We start from the raw sequence: 19499 nt of genomic DNA on the forward strand, positions 1-19499 counted from the left end.
CAATATTAAGCGCTAACCACTCTGATCATATTCCCTCCCTCAATGCTCCACAAGGAAGCAAAGAACGGTCATCAATGGCAGAGAGCGGATGAACTAAATCATTACTCAAAGCCCGCTTCGCGCTCAGAAGGGAATATCGCATCTCATCATCGTGGGTTACGAGATCTAACACTTTAGAAACACATTTCTCAAGTCAAGAACTATAGAAATGATCCCTGAAAGTATAGTCTTAAATAAGTTGAGGGCGAGCGAGGGTAGCCTCTGTTGGAGCTGCTATACTCACTAACGGTTTCCCACGTACAAAGAGCACACTATATAGTAGTACCATGTGGCCGAAATCATGCTTATCGGGCTACTTTTCATTAATAGGTCACATAAGGAATCAGTATTGTCGTGTTTTATGCCCAAGAAAGCTTCATAAAATACATTTTCAAGTTGCTCCACAATATAACTGTGCAAATGAGGGAGGTGCCAGAAGGTACTCACTGCAGTTTTTATGGGACTGGCATTGGCTGAAAAAGTCAATAGCCCACAATAGAGAAAATACAAGAAAAACATTTTTAGAAATCAAATGTAATTGAAAAGGTAGAGTTCTGACTGGATTAAAATCACATATCTCCTATAGAAGAACGTCATAGCAAGGAAAACAGGAACCAACTGTGTTGTATAATGGTGATAAACTATTTAATAACCTGAACTACAATACATGTACCAAAGAAGTTAATATTAACAATATTAAGCGGTAACCACTCTGATCATATTCCCTCCCTCAATGCTCCACAAGGAAGCAAAGAACGGTCATCAATGGCAGAAAGCGGATGAACTGAATCATTACTCAAAGCCCGCTTCGCGCTCAGAAGGGAATATCGCATCTCATCATCGTGGGTTACGAGATCTAACACTTTAGAAACACATTTCTCAAGTCAAGAACTATAGAAATGATCCCTGAAAGTATAGTCTTAACGTATCTTTGGGCGAGCAAGCTTAGGCCATGTTGGAGCAATCAGTCTGACTGACGGTTTCACAGCTCCCTCCCTCACTGTCACTACCTACAGTCGCTTCTCACTGTATGCAGAGCGCGATACAGCAGCACGTGGCAGCAGCCTTACTATTGACCCGTATCAGGTATCACATTGTATTGAATGTAAAGTAACAGTTAATGGACATATAATATAATTTACTGGCTCACAAAAAGCACATATGTCCCAGATTAACAGAATACATTCTCCAGTTGCCTAAAATTAAATAATGGGAGGTACCTACCAGAGGCTGCTCAGTTTTTGGGCGACTACTACCATTGGCTGAAAACCCCAGTGGTATACGTTCGATAATATATTTATTATTTAATACTGAACACAAATATAAAGGCAACTAGAACAATGTAAACTATTTTACTGTGATAGTTCATATAAGGAAATTGTTCAATTGAAATAAATAAATTAGGCCCTAATCGATGGATTTCACATGACAAAGGTGCCTTCTCAGCCCGGTCCTGTCGTCCCTGTTCCCCCTATGACTGCGTGACCACGCACGCCTCCAACTCAATCATCAAGTTCGCAGACGACACAACAGTAGTAGGCCTAATTACCAACATTGACGAGACACCCTACAGGGAGGAGGTGAGGGGCGGAGTGGTGCAGGAAAATACCCTCTCCCTCAACGTCAACAAAACGAAGGAGCTGATTGTGGACTTCAGCAAACAGCAGAGGGAGCATGCCCCTATCCACATCGACAGGACGACAGTGGAGAAGGTGGAAAGCTTCAAGTTTCTCAGAATACACATCACTGACAATCTGAAATGGTCCACCCACACAGACAGCAAGGTGAAGAAGGCGCAACAGCATTTCGGTACACCTGCAATAACATCTGCTAAATATGTTTATGTGACCAATATAATTTGACTTGACTGAGCAGGGGCCAGGCCCAGCCCACTGGGGAGCCAGGCCCAGCCAATCAGAACAAGTTTTTCCCCACATGTTCTTTTTTGGTTATCTGACCAGAACTGAAATACCCATCTAGGACAGTAAAGACAGTATTCTGAAATTGGGAAGTAGGGTCACTTCTGAGTTTCTTGTAAAAGGTGTTGTCAAGCAGCTGTCTATGACACTCAATTACATAAACTGTCCTATCCAGGGGCGAATAAGGACTGACGTATCGGATTGTATATGGAAAGATTTGGACTCCTGTTTGTTCTTACGGAGATGAGCAACATCTTTTTCAACAAGTCTGCAATATGTCTCGATAGAGTGATTGCGATTGGCTGGAGGTATAAAATAACTCTTGCTTCTAAAAGGATTCGGAGTATGCGCAGGAGAGCAACCTACTGGTTCAATAGAAATGTCAGGATTAGGGGAGCTAAAGAATTCCCTTAAACGGATGTTTCTAAAAAACTTAAACATGTCTACCTTAACATCAAAATCGTTGCACTGGGTTGTAAGGCACAACATATAACCCTTTATTAAGCAAAGAGAAATGGGCAGGGCTCAATATCTTGCTTGATAAATTAAAGACACAGTCCCGTGGGTTCTGGGACCGTGTGAATGGTCTCCTCTGCCTCTGATAGTGGTTTCTTCTTACCCCGTCGGGTGCGGCATCTCGTCGATGCGCGTGCCTGCGGCCTCCTCCGCCCTTCCGTCCGTTCAGTCTCACGTTGAATAAAAAACGACCATTGGAAGGCGATGAGGCGCTGGTTGTAGAGCATTGATCAGACGGGGGTGGATAGAAGTAAGCGGCATCCCTCCCGCCCGTCTGTCATGGAGAGGAGGTACAGGACCTCCCTTGTCAGGGTTTCTTTAGAAGTAACTTTTACCATCGGCCTGGTCTTTTTTGTCTTGGTTGAATTTCTTGATTTTAAGTTCCTTTATTTCTGTAGACAACTTGTCCTGGAGCGCTTGGTTAGTTTTCATCAGTTCATTGAATATGCCATCATCATTAACAGCTATTTGTAGAATATGCGTTTGTCTTTAATCGTGTTATCCATTTCAATAAAATCATGTTTCAACTGGTCAAGAATTAATGTCATTAAATCAATAGAGCATTTGTTCAGGATGGTACACCAGCGCTCAAATAAATCATCTATGCGCTGTCAAAATAATGGTTATTTAGTATTGAAACCATCTGTGTAACGGTGATAAATCAATTAGTAACCTGAACTACAACACGAAAAAGATAATATTAACAATATTAAGCGATAACCACTCTGATCATATTCCCTCCCTCAATGCTCCACAAGGAAGCAAAGAACGGTCATCAATGGCAGAGAGCGGATGAACTGAATCATTACTCAAAGCCCGCTTCGCGCTCAGAAGGGAATATCGCATCTCATCATCGTGGGTTACGAGATCTAACACTTTAGAAACACATTTCTCAAGTCAAGAACTATAGAAATGATCCCTGAAAGTATAGTCTTAAATAAGTTGAGGGCGAGCGAGGGTAGCCTCTGTTGGAGCTGCTATTCTCACTAACGGTTTCCCACCGTATAAAGAGCACACTATATAGTACCATGTGGCCGAAATCATGCTTATCGGGCTACTTTTCATTAATAGGTCACATAAGGAATCAGTTATTGTCGTGTTTTATGCCCAAGAAAGCTTCATAAAAGACATTTTGAAGTTGCTCCACAATATAACTGTGCAAATGAGGGAGGTGCCAGAAGGTACTCATTGCAGTTTTTATGGGACTGGCATTGGCTGAAAAAGTCAATAGCCCACAATAGAGAAAATACAAGAAAAACATTTTTAGAAATCAAATGTAATTGAAAAGGTAGAGTTCTGACTGGATTAAAATCACATATCTCCTATAGAAGAACGTCATAGCAAGGAAAACAGGAACCAACTGTGTTGTATAATGGTGATAAACTATTTAATAACCTGAACTACAATACATGTACGAAAGAAGTTAATATTAACAATATTAAGCGCTAACCACTCTGATCATATTCCCTCCCTCAATGCTCCACAAGGAAGCAAAGAACGGTCATCAATGGCAGAAAGCGGATTAACTAAATCATTACTCAAAGCCCGCTTCGCGCTCAGAAGGGAATATCGCATCTCATCATCGTGGGTTACGAGATCTAACACTTTAGAAACACATTTCTCAAGTCAAGAACTATAGAAATGATCCCTGAAAGTATAGTCTTAATTAAATTATGGGCGAGCGAGGGTAGCCTATGTTGGAGCTGCTATTCTTACTAACGGTTTCCCACCGTATAAAGAGCACACTATGTAGTACCACGTGGCTGAAATCATGCTTATTGGGCTACAAACAGTTGTTATACCCATGAAAGCGTCACAAAATACATGTTCAAGTTGCCCAGAATAGAACTTGGTAAATGAGGGAGGTGCCAGAGGGTAATGATGCCGTTTTTAGGGGACTGGCATTGGCTGAGAACATCAGTGGCCCACAATAGAGAAAATATAATTTAGATATAACATGTTTTGAGTTCTGACTGGATTGGTATGATGAATGGAGATTGCTTTGTAATACATTTCCTATTTATATTTGCTTGGGCTCCCGAGTGGCGCAGCAGTCTAAGGCACGCTATCTCAGTGCTGGGGGCGTCACTACAGACCCTGATTCGATCCAGGGCTGTATCACAACTGGCCGTGTTCGGGATTCCCATAGGGCGGCTCTCAACGTCGTCCGGGTTAGGGAAGGGTTTGTCCGGGTAGGCCGTCATCGTCAATAATAATTAGATTTTAACTGGCTTGCCTAGTTAAATAAAACGTTTTTAAAAAGCATTACCACATTTGACATTTAACAGCATTGAAGGCAGTTGAACTATTTTCATGAAATAATTACTGACATCCAGATGTGTGGTAATAGTGTAAACCTTACAAATCATTCGATATTTAACAATAATTAGTCTAACCACTCTGATCATATTCCCTCCCTCAATGCTCCACAAGGAGGCAAAGAACGGTCATCAATGGCAGAAAGCGGATGAACTGAATCATTACTCAAAGCCCGCTTCGCGCTCAGAAGGGAATATCGCATCTCATCATCGTGGGTTACGAGATCTAACACTTTAGAAACACATTTCTCAAGTCAAGAACTATAGAAATGATCCCTGAAAGTATAGTCTTAAATAAGTTGAGGGCGAGCGAGGGTAGCCTATGTTGGAGCTGCTATTCTCAGTAACGGTTTCCCACCGTATAAAGAGCACACTATAGGACCACGTGCCTGAAATCATGCTTATCGGGCTACTTTTCATTAATAGGTCACATATGGAATGAGTTATTGTCGTGTTTTATGCCCAAGAAAGCTTCATAAAATACATTTTCAAGTTGCTCCACAATATAACTTTGCAAATGAGGGAGGTGCAGGAAGGAACTCATTCCAGTTTTTATGGGACTGGCATTGGCTGAAAAAGGCAATAGCCCACAATAGAGAAAATACAAGAAAAACATTTTTAGAACAAATGTAATTGAAAAGGTAGAGTTCTGACTGGATTAAAATCACATATCTCCTATAGAAGAACGTCATAGCAAGGAAAACAGGAACCAACTGTGTTGTATAATGGTGATAAACTATTTAATAACCTGAACTACACTACATGTACGAAAGAAGGTAATATTAACAATATTAAGCGCTAACCACTCTGATCATATTCCCTCCCTCAATGCTCCACAAGGAAGCAAAGAACGGTCATCAATGGCAGAGAGCGGATGAACTGAATCATTACTCAAAGCCCGCTTCGCGCTCAGAAGGGAATATCGCATCTCATCATCGTGGGTTACGAGATCTAACACTTTAGAAACACATTTCTCAAGTCAAGAACTATAGAAATGATCCCTGAAAGTATAGTCTTAATGTATCTTTGGGCAAGCAGGGGAAGTCTATGTCGGGACAAGCATTTCCACTAACGGTTTAATCTAAAGTGTCATTGTCTGCGAGATTTACAGAGGTAAATATACACCCGTTCATGGACACACAATATTCTTGATAAAATGTACGCCAATTACAATAATTATATCTAAAAATGTATTAATATTCTGTGAATGTCAGTACCCACAATACCTTGCTGGTAACAAGCGCTGTTGACTGTGGCGGCAGAGCTGAGCTCGCGGTCAACTTCATATAATGATGCACTTGTTCTTTGTAAATTTAAAACATGACCATATTGAAAAATGTGTTTACATATGTGTATTTTTTCGCGTTATTATAGTGAAATCTGCACAAGAAGTTTCGAAGACATTATATTTACATGGTGGAATCGATTGATGAGCGTACTGGTGCGTTGGGGAGAAGTGTCCTGACGGAATCATAAGAACGCATGTCTCGTTCCACTTTTCAAAAGAAAAGCGCGCTACGCCACAAATTGATCTGCTTTGCGAAATAACGGCACAATAACATTAATATAAAGATATGATTAAATAAGTAAAAACGCATTCATTAAAGCATTATTAAACGTAGCTGGCTACACAAGCTGGTGTCACGGCCGTAATTATAGAAATACGTTTTAATGTGTCAACCTGGCAAAACTTTACTGAGTAACGTTATCTGACAGTGAGAGGCTAGGAATTTGCGTTAGCTAGCCAACTAACAGCTACATCTAATTTTTCGCTGAACTTACCAGCAGCCACAGGAGACTGCTAAGGACGCTCATAATAATGTATAGAACGAAGAATTGAATGACAGCAAACCCATGGGAACCGTGTTTGAGTCCACTCACTCCGCTCAATTATTACCACAAGCCAGTCCTCCCCAATTCAGGTGCCAGCAGCTCATAGCTAGCCTTCGCAGTGCTCAGTTGATGAAATGAAAATAAACCAACTGCAGTCTTTTTAGAAAAAAACCCATACAAATGGATGATTGAAAATGTAGCTACCCAGCGCTGCCAAATAAAGTTATATCGTTCATGTCGCAGGTGCATGTCAGCTGATAATACAACTTTTGCGGTGAAAAAAAATGTAAAGCCCACGTGCGCATGTCCATTCTATGTAGTTGGCTGAAAAAACAAATACAGTGTGCCATTATGTTCCCTTCAAAAGTCTTTATTCGTGCATTCATCACACTTTTCACTTGCATTCTGTCAAGGTCTTTTCACACCAACCATACACTTCACCGCTTGGTTGAGGGAATGGTCGAGAAATGTGTTTATATGTTCTATAGCGTCTAATATAACGCAAATACGCAGAGTAACTATAAATCAGTTAAGTCAAACCATTTAAGTTATTTAATATTCAAACTAAATACAGAGATACACCTTGAATCGTTGAACATAATTACATCACTATCATGCTTACTGGTCCAAACTTAAAATCAAAACGTCTGCTCATAATATTGCTGTTAAGTAGATTTATATTACAAACAGATTAATAATTCAATAAATAAATATAATCACTACCAATTGAGGTGAAATGTTGGTCAATTACATAGTGAATCAAGGAAACCTAGGTTGCACAGTACACTGGTAGGAGGGCAGGTCAGCAATTTGCTTTCCGAAAAAGTACACTTTCAACGAAATTTGTTGCTGGAATGGAATTAGTTTTGACAGGGAAGACATGTAGAAAACAAGGCACACATGAAAAAAAGTTAGACTTCTTCCCCGCCTAATCATTACAAGCGTAACACACACAACAGACAGAAGACAAGGAGTCTTAAAGGAATATCATGATCTTGCTCTCTCTTTCTCTCATTTGGAAGATCATCAATTGCAAGCATTTCAAAAACATACTACTATTGCTTCATTGTAGAATTCATTGCATTTGTAGGCGATCTTTATTATCTAGCCAGATGACCAAACTTGCTGCTGAATATATGCAAGTAGGCCTGTGTAAACTGGAAAAAGCATGAATAGAAAAATACATGATTAAGACATTAAGATTCTCTTCCTTCTCCCATACCTTTCTCTCACTGGAAAAGGCATTTGATACAGATACTACACTTGACCATGCAGGCTCTTACTGTAATGTAAGTCACAGTCTTTATTTGACCATTATTATATATTATTATATTACAAACCTTAATGTGATACGAGCATGTTGCAAAACGGCAGCTCCTCTGCATGCTAGTGGAGGGGGTGGTGGCTGAGAACGCAGACTTAAAACCACAATGTTCCCCTGCAGATTGTTCATGGAATCCTTCACCTCCAGTCCCCCTCCATCTCTTTTCCTTGTCTTCATCCTCACCTTCATCATCCTATTCTCCTCATCTTCCTCCTCTTCCTCTCCTCATCATCCTCTTCCTCCTTCTTTAAAGCCTAGCCTGGAACCTCCTCTAGAGTTGGCGGATCTGTTTCCTGGCCTCGGCACGCAGGCAGATGGGGAAGGAGGCATGTTGTTTCCTGTTCACCTGGTAAACAATGACAATGGTACCATTAAACAGGGAATTTAGCCGGGATGCAGGATATAGACTAATACACAGGACTGTGCTTATTTCTTGTAGCCTGGTCCCAGATCTGTTTTATGCTGTCTTTCCAACTCCTATGGTCATTGTTTGGCGTTAGTTGTCAAGGCAGCACAAACAGATCTGGGCCAGACTATATTTCTTGTAACAATACTGGAAGAGATTGTAGGGTATTTTAAGTTATTATCATTGGATACTTGCATAGATGCACCATAGTCCTGATATGCTTCTGTAGGTGATCTGAAAGGACTTGATTGGTCTTAAAGTGATATTGTGTCAATCTATCCAGATCTTTTAAGTATAAACGGAATAGGTCAGAGGTTATAGGTCATCGAGACAGACAGAGCTGCAGTTCGCAGGTCCATTAAGAATAGGTCAGAGGTTATAGGTCATCGAGACAGACAGAGCTGCGGTTCGCAGGTCCATTGAGAATAGGTCAGAGGTTATAGGTCATAGATGAGATAAGAGATGAGTGGATTGTGGGTAATACTTATCTGCCAGCTAGCTCCTTCTTCATACAGGACTTGAAGGAAGTGAATCGCTCTGCGGTTTTGTAGCCCTGGGGTTTGTGAGCAGCAGAGTGGAAGAAACAGATAGGGTGGGAAAAGCGAGAGAGAGAGGAAATATAAGGAGGGGGTATTGGGATGCTGTTAGTCAAAAGGGAAGCCAGGACGACGAGGCCAAAAGAAATTGAACAGTAATATTTCAGACTCAAGACCCCATGCATAGGACATCAACGTAGGACCCGTTCAAGAGCGATTGATTGGCGTAGTATTAGAATGAATTCATACCTATTTCCTGATTATGCAACTGTCATGTGTAGGGCCTAGGAGTTTTCTCTGACCACATGCCTTATCTGACTAGGAAAAACTCTGGGCCCTAGTCATGATGACAATTGTAACTGTTTAACTTCACATACCACTAGGGGGCAGTAAAATACTTTGGAAGTGCAGGGAAGGTAGTCATTTACAACACTACAGACCTCCATATAACTGTGTAACTAGATTTGCTCTAGATAAAGATCTTAAAACTGCCACCACTTTTATGGCTGTCGACTAAAGTTAACAGTCAAAAGCTAGAATCAAATTACATTGTCCAAGTGTAACATAAAATAAAATGAGAGCATGACAAATTTCTAGTGATGGAAAACCAAACTAGATCATTCTCACTTTCTCCCTATCTCTCACTCTTCATACCCCCCCCCTCTCTCTTCATCCTTCTCTCTCTCTCCCTATCCATCTTTCTTCTCTCGCCTTTCCCTCCCACCTTACCTCCTTTCACCCCCCCACCCCCTCTCTCTCTCACCCAAATTCTCCCTTCCCCTTTCCCTCTCTCTCTACCTCAGTCCTCCCCCTCTCTCTGTCCCTACCCTCCCTCCGCGGTGCAGCCGGTCCTTCATAATGCCGATGAACTCCTTGTAGCTCAGCTGGTCGTCGTGGTCCACGTCAAAGATCTTGAAGATGGTGTGGACCAGGTGGCGTGTCAGCTTCAGGCCCGTGGCCACGTACACAGCCCGCCCAAACTCATCTGAGAGAGAGAGAGAGAGAGAGCACGGTGGGGGATATATAGAGGGGAGGGAGAGGGAGAAGGGGTGGGAAAGCAATAGAGGAAGACAGAGACAAGATACAGATGGGAGAGACAGGAAGAGAGGGGGATACAAAAAAAGAGAACAAGACGGAGTAGAAAAGTCACCTACAGCCATTATTCACAAGAGACTATTGAGCGAAAGGGAAATATCTCCACAGATATGAAATCCTAAAATGGAGGCTTACCTTGGCCAATGGAGCGACTGGCAAAGTTGTACATCTGCATGGCGATGGCAAAGTCCTCCAGGTTGTTGAGGAATTGGAAGAAGGAGCGGAACTCGTCGAAGGTGATGCCCTGTGAAGTAAAAAGACAGGGGATCCCATATAAGTGTGACACACAGAGCAATCTTTAATGGACACGGAGTGACAGACAGCTCTTGCAGTTCTCGGAATAGGGGGGGATGCTTCAAGCTCAAACCCATTAGTGATGATGGTCAAATTGGTGACGATGGTATGATCATGTGACCTTTGACCCATGCAACTTTGGCCCCTTTGACTGTAGGGACTAGGCCCGGGAATGACACAACCATGCTACACATTTAATACGTTTGTGTATCAGCTATGAATGTGGTTCCTGAGTGGTTCCTTCTGCAGACGTTGTGAGAGCTGATCATCTGTGCAGCGCCACTGCAAAAATAGAGGTTCACAGGTTTCACAAGTTTCACAACGCAAGGCTTTCTGGGATTTCATCCTTGAAAATCAAACTTCATTATTAGAAACGTAGACACACACTGGTTTGCAGTGTGGAACATGTAGACATATATTAGTTATGGGCCTCCCGAGTGGCGCAGTGGTCTAAGGCTGGTTCGAGTCCAGGCTCTGTCGCAGCCGGCCGCGACCGGGAGAGTCATGGGGCGGCACGCAATTGGCCCAGCGTCATCGGGTTAGGGGAGGGTTTGGCCCGGCAGAGATGTTCTTGTCCCATCGCGCACTAGCGACTCCTGTGGCGGGCCGGGCGCAGTGCACGCTGACCAGGTCACCAGGTGTACAGTGTTTCCTCCGACACATTGGTGTGGCTGGCTTCCGAGTTAAGCGGCGTTGTGTCAAGAAGCAGTGCGGCTGTGTTGTGTTTCGGAGGATGCACGGATCTCGACCTTCGCTTCTCCTGAGTCCGTACGGGAGTTGCAGCGATGCGACAAGACTGTAACTACCAATTGGATACCAGGAAATTGGGGAGAAAAAGGGGTAATTAAAGAAGACCTATATTAGTTTGTGGTGGTCGTTCCATTGATCTAACAGAGCTATTGGCTTTGATGGCTGGAGCCCAAGGTTCCACAAGAGGTGAAGGCATGCTCTAGTGACCACCAATAGTCTGTCTGTAGGTATCACTCATTTCAGCCCGAGCTGCATCACACTAAAACAAAGAATAAAAGAAAGGTATGAGACGCAGGAGGCTGGTCACACCTTAATTGGGGAGGACAGACTCGTGGTAATGACTGGAGAAGAATCAGTGGAATGGTATCAAACATATGGTTTCCATGGTTTCTAGGTGTTTGATGCCATTTCATTTGCTCCGTTCCAGACATTATTTAGAGCCGTTCTCCCCTCAGCAGCCTCCACTGGGATGAGAGACTGTAAACGTGGCCTAGTGATGACAACACAGAGAGGCATTCTGAAGTGGTGACTAACACCAGTCTATTTCACATACAAAATTCTGCTATGGAAACATCCTGGTGGGGGTTCTCTACAAGCCCGACCTGTGTATCTTCCTTCTTCCTTTTCACCAAGTCTCCTCATTTTAAACACCCTTGGCTGAGGTTAAACCTCCCCAAGTAATCTCCTTTACAAAACCAGTTAGCGAACACAGTTAGCCTGCTGCTAAGGTTAAACCTCCCCAAGTAATCTCCTTTACAAAACCAGTTAGCGAACACAGGTAGCCTGCTGCTAAGGTTAAACCTCCCCAAGTAATCTCCTTTACAAAACCAGTTAGCTAACACAGGTAGCCTGCTGCTAAGGTTAAACCTCCCCAAGTAATCTCCTTTACAAAACCAGTTAGCTAACACAGGTAGCCTGCTGCTAAGGTTAAACCTCCCCAAGTAATCTCCTTCACAAAACCAGTTAGCTAACACAGGTAGCCTGCTGCTAAGGTTAATCTTCCCCAAGTAATCTCCTTTACAAAACCAGTTAGCTAACACAGGTAGCCTGCTGCTAAGGTTAAACCTCCCCAAGTAATCTCCTTCACAAAACCAGTTAGCTAACACAGGTAGCCTGCTGCTAAGGTTCAACCTCCACAAGTAATCTCCTTTACAAAACCAGTTAGCTAACACAGGTAGCCTGCTGCTAAGGTTCAACCTCCACAAGTAATCTCCTTCACAAAACCAGTTAGATAACACAGGTAGCCTGCTGCTAAGGTTAATCTTCCCCAAGTAATCTCCTTTACAAAACCAGTTAGCTAACACAGGTAGCCTGCTGCTAAGGTTAAACCTCCACAAGTAATCTCCTTTACAAAACCAGTTAGCTAACACAGGTAGCCTGCTGCTAAGGTTCAACCTCCACAAGTAATCTCCTTTACAAAACCAGTTAGCTAACACAGGTAGCCTGCTGCTAAGGTTCAACCTCCACAAGTAATCTCGTTCACAAAACCAGTTAGATAACACAGGTAGCCTGCTGCTAAGGTTAATCTTCCCCAAGTAATCTCCTTTACAAAACCAGTTAGCTAACACAGGTAGCCTGCTGCTAAGGTTAAACCTCCCCAAGTAATCTCCTTTACAAAACCAGTTAGCTAACACAGGTAGCCTGCTGCTAAGGTTAAACCTCCCCAAGTAATCTCCTTCACAAAACCAGTTAGCTAACACAGGTAGCCTGCTGCTAAGGTTAATCTTCCCCAAGTAATCTCCTTCACAAAACCAGTTAGCTAACACAGGTAGCCTGCTGCTAAGGTTAATCTTCCCCAAGTAATCTCCTTCACAAAACCAGTTAGCTAGCACAGGTAGCCTGCTGCTAAGGTTAATCTTCCCCAAGTAATCTCCTTTACAAAACCAGTTAGCTAACACAGGTAGCCTGCTGCTAAGGTTAAACCTCCCCAAGTAATCTCCTTTACAAAACCAGTTAGCTAACACAGGTAGCCTGCTGCTAAGGTTAAACCTCCCCAAGTAATCTCCTTCACAAAACCAGTTAGCTAACACAGGTAGCCTGCTGCTAAGGTTAATCTTCCCCAAGTAATCTCCTTTACAAAACCAGTTAGCTAACACAGGTAGCCTGCTGCTAAGGTTCAACCTCCACAAGTAATCTCCTTTACAAAACCAGTTAGCTAACACAGGTAGCCTGCTGCTGAGGCTAGCAAACACAGACCAGTAGCGAACAATGCTCTCTAAATCAGCACAGTGTGTGTGGACAGACAGGGAAGTGTTTAACCGTCTGACTAACTAGGACCTGTTGGAACTTAAAGTGGGAGATATGTAACGATGTGGAAAATGCCTTAGACAAACAGAGTGTGTGTGCCAGTGTGTATCTGTCTGCGCGGTCAACAAATCCATTCCGGGCGAGTGGCTCTTACCTGCCTGGTCCTCCTTTGATGCCCTGTGAACCCGATAGCCTCCATACAAACAGACAGGAGCCAGCCACCCCAGTGATACCTACAGACAGACTGGGCCATAGAGTAATCTAGAAAAGACTATTGGAGGTCACTGGAGCATGCCTTCACCTCCTGTGGAACCTTGGGCTCCAGCCTGCTAGCTCAATGGAACGACCACCGCTAACTAATGGATGTCTACATGTACGACACCGCAAAGCAACGGGCGTCTACGTTTCTTACTGAGACTTCTGATGAATGGATGAGTACGGCAGAATGCCTGGCTGACAGTGGACTTGTTGAACTGAGTGGGTTACCTAACGAGGCGTATTCAGGAAAACACCTGCATTGGAAGTAGACCTATAAGATGCAGGTCCACTAATTGCTTCAGTTAAAACTGTACGGCCCACCAACAGTATGAGAAACTAATCTTGAGTGGGCTATTTGACTGAGCTGACTTGTAAATCTTTTGACATCGTGTTTAGGTATGTATCAACTTCTACCTCTAAACCATAAGACTGCTGAACAATTAATCAAATACACACCCGGACTTTGTTTCTACACTGCTGCTACTCATCTACACAAAGTCACTTTAACCCTACCTACATGTACAAATGACCTGGACTAACCTGTATCCCGGCACATTGACTCTGTACCGGTACCTCCTGTATATGGCCTCATTATTATCATTTTTATTGTGTTACTTTTTTTGTTTGTTGCTTTAGTTGATTAATCATTTAGTCAAAATGTTCTTAACTCTATTTTCTCAAAACGGTATTGTTGGTAAGTAAACATTTCACGGTAAGGTCTACACCTGCTTTAATACCATTTGATTTGATTTGATCGGGCGTGGGTGGGTGAAGAACCAGGGGTCCGTTCAAAATGACTCAAGACAACAGTGAGGCAGAGCAGACAGGACGTGCTAAGAAGATGATTCGTCTCATCATTAGGGAATAGGGACAAACCTGCTGTCTCTTCCAGAGCGTGGAAAGATAAAACACAAGAAGAACGTTGCATGAACACGAGGACAAAAACACTGCAGAACTTCATTTTCCATCTTCATGCAGCCTACGGTTGGTTAAATAACTTGGGAAGTTTTCGAAGCAAAGTGCAGTGTAGGCAGAACATACCGTCTTGGCTGTGGGGTGTGTTGATGCGTATCCAAACCGATAGATTCACAACGTGCTGTTCATGCAGATCAAGGCTCTACTGTACATTACACACATTGATTTGCCATTAAGGGACGGAAAGTGTTGCGTAATATAATAACAATCGATCAGAGAAAAAAATGTCGGAGCAGAAAGTGCCAGTATATACACTTTACTCAAAAACGTCACTTTACACTGGATCCAACTCCAACTCTACATGAACACAACAAAGCGTTAGCTAGCTAGAGCCAGATAACTCAAAGCCTTTGTATACGACACAGAGCACAACACACTGGCTTGTCGATCAATCAACAGTTATCACACATAGGCAATGGGGTCAGCGCAATTGAGAGCCAGTCAGTCAGTCAGTGAGTGAGTCAGAGCTGGCCCGTCAGATTACACTGGTCCTTACAACTGGCCTTCAGGTGTTGGCCCGTCAGATTACACTGGTCCTTACAACTGGCCTTCAGGTGTTGGCCCGTCAGATTACACTGGTCCTTACAACTGGCTGTCAGGTGTAAGTGTCAGATGTAACGGATTCACTATCTCTAGTTGATCTAACTGATGGGCCAGTGGTGCGTTCAGGTGTAGAGAGAAAAAGACACAGTGCCCGGAGGACCATGACAAGGTGGGAACACAAATATAGAGGGTAGGAGGGGGGAATAGGGGTCAGGGGGTCAGGTGGGGCAGGAAGGGCTGAGAGGGGGAGTGGGGTGATGGGAGAGACATCGAGGAGGTTAAAGGGGTGAGAGAGTAAAGGGAGGTGAACAGAAAGTGTGGGTTGTGGAAGAAAGAGAGAGACAGACCATTACAGGGCCTGTTTCTTCAAAGAATCTCAGAGTAGAAGTTCTGATCTAGGATCAGGACCCCACCTGGCCCTATAACCTCATTCATTATGAGCTAAAAGGCTATACTGATCGTAGTTAAACATTCCTACTCAGAGACACTTTGTGAAATGTGGAAGTAGAAGAGGGAGAGAGGAGAGAGAGAGGGAGAGAGGGATGAAGAGAAGGAGAGAGAGGGGGGGAGGGAGAGAGGGAGGGAGGGGAAAGTAGATTATAGAGTGCTTGACCACACTCGTGTCATGCTATGGTTCAAGGTTCTAGATGTTCTAGATGTAGTCTACCTTGTGTGTGTGTGTGTTCCTCTACCTTCTCATGTGTGTGTGTTCCTCTACCTTCTCATGTGTGTGTGTTCCTCTACCTTCTCATGTGTGTGTGTTCCTCTACCTTCTCATGTGTGTGTGTTCCTCTACCTTCTCATGTGTGTGGTGTGTGTTCCTCTACCTTCTCATGTGTGTGTGTTCCTCTACCTTCTCGTCAGGGATGCTCTGGCGGACATTGTCCAGGTAACTGCTGATGTTCTCTACGTTGGTGTAACGCAGCAGGATGCGGGCAAAGTCCTCCTCACTGATGGTGGTCATGCCTTTAGAGTAGGTCAGGAACTCTATCTCCAAAACCTCTGTCTGGAGGTTATCCATGAACCTGGGAGAGAGAGAGAGGACCAAGTAACAGAGAGAAGGTACATGTCTATGGTATCGCAGTATGTATCTATGGAATCGCAGTATGTGTCTATGGTAGTGCAGTAAGTGTCTATGGTAGTGCAGTATGTGTCTATGGTAGTGCAGTATGGTAGTGCAGTATGTGTCTATGGTAGTGCAGTATGTGTCTATGGTAGTGCAGTATGTGTCTATGGTAGTGCAGTATGGTAGTGCAGTATGTGTCTATGGTAGTGCAGTATGTGTCTATGGTAGTGCAGTATGTGTATGGTGGTGCAGTACGTGTCTATGGTAGTGCAGTACGTGTCTATGGTAGTGCAGTATGTGTATGGTGGTGCAGTACGTGTCTATGGTAGTGCAGTAAGTGTCTATGGTAGTGCAGTATGTGTCTATGGTAGTGCAGTATGTGTCTATGGTAGTGCAGTACGTGTCTATGGTAGTGCAGTATGTGTCTATGGTGGTGCAGTATGTGTATACGTGTCTATGGTAGTGCAGTATGTGTATGGTGGTGCAGTACGTGTCTATGGTAGTGCAGTACGTGTCTATGGTAGTGCAGTATGTGTCTATGGTAGTGCAGTATGTGTCTATGGTAGTGCAGTATGTGTCTATGGTAGTGCAGTAAGTGTCTATGGTAGTGCAGTAAGTGTCTATGGTAGTGCAGTATGTGTCTATGGTAGTGCAGTATGGTAGTGCAGTATGTGTCTATGGTAGTGCAGTACGTGTCTATGATAGTGCAGTAAGTGTCTATGATAGTGCAGTATGTGTCTATGGTAGTGCAGTAAGTGTCTATGATAGTGCAGTATGTGTCTATGGTAGTGCAGTATGTGTCTATGGTAGTGCAGTATGTGTCTATGGTAGTGCAGTATGTGTCTAGTGCAGTAAGTGTCTATGGTAGTGCAGTACGTGTCTATGGTAGTGCAGTATGTGTCTATGGTAGTGCAGTATGTGTATGGTGGTGCAGTACGTGTCTATGGTAGTGCAGTACGTGTCTATGTTAGTGCAGTATGTGTCTATGGTAGTGCAGTACGTGTCTATGGTAGTGCAGTATGGTAGTGCAGTATGTGTCTATGGTAGTGCAGTACGTGTCTATGGTGGTGCAGTACGTGTCTATGGTAGTGCAGTACGTGTCTATGGTAGTGCAGTATGGTAGTGCAGTATGTGTCTATGGTAGTGCAGTATGGTAGTGCAGTATGTGTCTATGGTAGTGCAGTATGTGTCTATGCTATCGCAGTATGTGTCTATGGTAGTGCAGTAAGTGTATATGGTAGTGCAGTATGGTAGTGCAGTATGTGTCTATGGTAGTGCAGTATGTGTCTATGTTAGTGCAGTATGTGTCTATGGTAGTGCTGTATGTGTCTATGTTAGTGCAGTACGTGTCTATGGTAGTGCAGTACGTGTCTATGGTAGTGCAGTACGTGTCTATGGTAGTGCAGTACGTGTCTATCGTAGTGCAGTATGTGTCTATGGTAGTGAAGTACGTGTCTATGGTAGTGCAGTATGTGTCTATGGTAGTGCAGTACGTGTCTATGGTAGTGCAGTATGTGTCTATGCTATCGCAGTATGTGTCTATGGTAGTGCAGTAAGTGTATATGGTAGTGCAGTATGTGTCTATGGTAGTGCAGTATGTGTCTGGTAGTGCAGTACGTGTCTATGGTAGTGCAGTATGTGTCTATGGTAGTGCAGTACGTGTCTATGGTAGTGCAGTATGTGTATATGGTAATGCAGTACGTGTCTATGGTAGTGCAGTACGTGTCTATGGTAGTGCAGTATGTGTATATGGTAATGCAGTACGTGTCTATGGTAGTGCAGTACGTGTCTATGGTAGTGCAGTACGTGTCTATGGTAGTGCAGTATGTGTCTATGTTAGTGCAGTATGTGTCTATGGTAGTGCAGTATGTGTCTATGGTAGTGCAGTAAGTGTCTATGGTAGTACAGTACGTGTCTATGGTAGTGCAGTATGTGTCTATGGTAGTGCAGTACGTGTCTATGGTAGTGCAGTACGTGTCTATGGTAGTGCAGTATGTGTCTATAGTAGTGCAGTACATGTCTATGGTAGTGCAGTATGGTAGTGCAGTATGTGTCTATGGTAGTGCAGTACGTGTCTATGGTGGTGCAGTACGTGTCTATGGTAGTGCAGTATGTGTCTATGGTAGTGCAGTACGTGTCTATGGTAGTGCAGTATGTGTCTATGGTAGTGCAGTATGTGTCTATGGTAGTGCAGTATGTGTCTATGGTAGTGCAGTACGTGTCTATGGTAGTGCAGTACGTGTCTATGGTAGTGCAGTGTGTGTCTATGGTAGTGCAGTACGTGTCTATGGTGGTGCAGTACGTGTCTATGGTAGTGCAGTAAGTGTCTATGGTAGTGCAGTACGTGTCTATGGTAGTGCAGTAAGTGTCTATGGTAGTGCAGTATGGTAGTGCAGTATGTGTCTATGGTAGTGCAGTATGTGTCTATGGTAGTGCAGTATGTGTCTATGGTAGTGCAGTATGTGTCTATGGTGGTGCAGTATGTGTCTATGGTAGTGCAGTATGTGTCTATGGTAGTGCAGTATGTGTCTATGGTAGTGCAGTATGTGTCTATGTTAGTGCAGTATGTGTCTATGGTAGTGCAGTACGTGTCTATGGTAGTGCAGTAAGTGTCTATGGTAGTGCAGTATGGTAGTGCAGTATGTGTCTATGGTAGTGCAGTATGTGTCTATGTTAGTGCATTAAGTGTCTATGGTAGTGCAGTATGGTAGTGCAGTATGTGTCTATAGTAGTGCAGTACATGTCTATGGTAGTGCAGTATGGTAGTGCAGTATGTGTCTATGGTAGTGCAGTACGTGTCTATGGTGGTGCAGTACGTGTCTATGGTAGTGCAGTATGTGTCTATGGTAGTGCAGTACGTGTCTATGGTAGTGCAGTATGTGTCTATGGTAGTGCAGTATGTGTCTATGGTAGTGCAGTATGTGTCTATGGTAGTGCAGTACGTGTCTATGGTAGTGCAGTACGTGTCTATGGTAGTGCAGTGTGTGTCTATGGTAGTGCAGTACGTGTCTATGGTGGTGCAGTACGTGTCTATGGTAGTGCAGTAAGTGTCTATGGTAGTGCAGTACGTGTCTATGGTAGTGCAGTAAGTGTCTATGGTAGTGCAGTATGGTAGTGCAGTATGTGTCTATGGTAGTGCAGTATGTGTCTATGGTAGTGCAGTATGTGTCTATGGTAGTGCAGTATGTGTCTATGGTGGTGCAGTATGTGTCTATGGTAGTGCAGTATGTGTCTATGGTAGTGCAGTATGTGTCTATGGTAGTGCAGTATGTGTCTATGTTAGTGCAGTATGTGTCTATGGTAGTGCAGTACGTGTCTATGGTAGTGCAGTAAGTGTCTATGGTAGTGCAGTATGGTAGTGCAGTATGTGTCTATGGTAG

The 19499-nt window shown here is 43.5% G+C and overlaps 1 protein-coding gene and 6 non-coding genes across 9 annotated transcripts in view; all 7 read right to left on the minus strand.

Annotated features, from left to right (window-relative positions):
• Positions 1-15: 15 nt before the first annotated feature.
• LOC139403131 (small nucleolar RNA U3) lies at positions 16-231 on the minus strand. The gene has a single exon (XR_011633279.1). It is a non-coding gene; the product is annotated as a small nucleolar RNA U3 (small nucleolar RNA).
• A 514-nt stretch (positions 232-745) lies between these two features.
• LOC139403135 (small nucleolar RNA U3) lies at positions 746-961 on the minus strand. The gene has a single exon (XR_011633283.1). It is a non-coding gene; the product is annotated as a small nucleolar RNA U3 (small nucleolar RNA).
• Positions 962-3193: 2232 nt separating this feature from the next.
• Positions 3194-3409, minus strand: LOC139403133 (small nucleolar RNA U3). The gene has a single exon (XR_011633281.1). It is a non-coding gene; the product is annotated as a small nucleolar RNA U3 (small nucleolar RNA).
• A 513-nt stretch (positions 3410-3922) lies between these two features.
• LOC139403132 (small nucleolar RNA U3) lies at positions 3923-4138 on the minus strand. The gene has a single exon (XR_011633280.1). It is a non-coding gene; the product is annotated as a small nucleolar RNA U3 (small nucleolar RNA).
• A 730-nt stretch (positions 4139-4868) lies between these two features.
• LOC139403136 (small nucleolar RNA U3) lies at positions 4869-5084 on the minus strand. Its single transcript, XR_011633284.1, has one exon. It is a non-coding gene; the product is annotated as a small nucleolar RNA U3 (small nucleolar RNA).
• Positions 5085-5593: 509 nt separating this feature from the next.
• On the minus strand, positions 5594-5809 carry LOC139403134 (small nucleolar RNA U3). Its single transcript, XR_011633282.1, has one exon. It is a non-coding gene; the product is annotated as a small nucleolar RNA U3 (small nucleolar RNA).
• Positions 5810-8008: 2199 nt separating this feature from the next.
• Positions 8009-19499, minus strand: part of LOC139403124 (calcium uptake protein 3, mitochondrial-like) — a 45721-nt gene continuing 34230 nt past the window's right edge. For all 3 annotated transcript variants that reach the window (XM_071146834.1, XM_071146836.1, XM_071146835.1), the window contains 5 exons: positions 15907-16078; positions 10122-10230; positions 9719-9876; positions 8844-8908; positions 8009-8298 (listed from right to left, as the gene is read on the minus strand). In XM_071146834.1, the coding sequence (XP_071002935.1) occupies positions 8292-8298; positions 8844-8908; positions 9719-9876; positions 10122-10230; positions 15907-16078 (511 nt within the window). In that variant the 3' untranslated portion in view covers positions 8009-8291. The remainder of the gene's footprint in view (positions 8299-8843; positions 8909-9718; positions 9877-10121; positions 10231-15906; positions 16079-19499) is intronic.

This window comes from Oncorhynchus clarkii, unplaced genomic scaffold (assembly GCF_045791955.1).
Source record: "Oncorhynchus clarkii lewisi isolate Uvic-CL-2024 unplaced genomic scaffold, UVic_Ocla_1.0 unplaced_contig_6757_pilon_pilon, whole genome shotgun sequence".
Taxonomy (NCBI): Eukaryota; Metazoa; Chordata; class Actinopteri; order Salmoniformes; family Salmonidae; genus Oncorhynchus; species Oncorhynchus clarkii.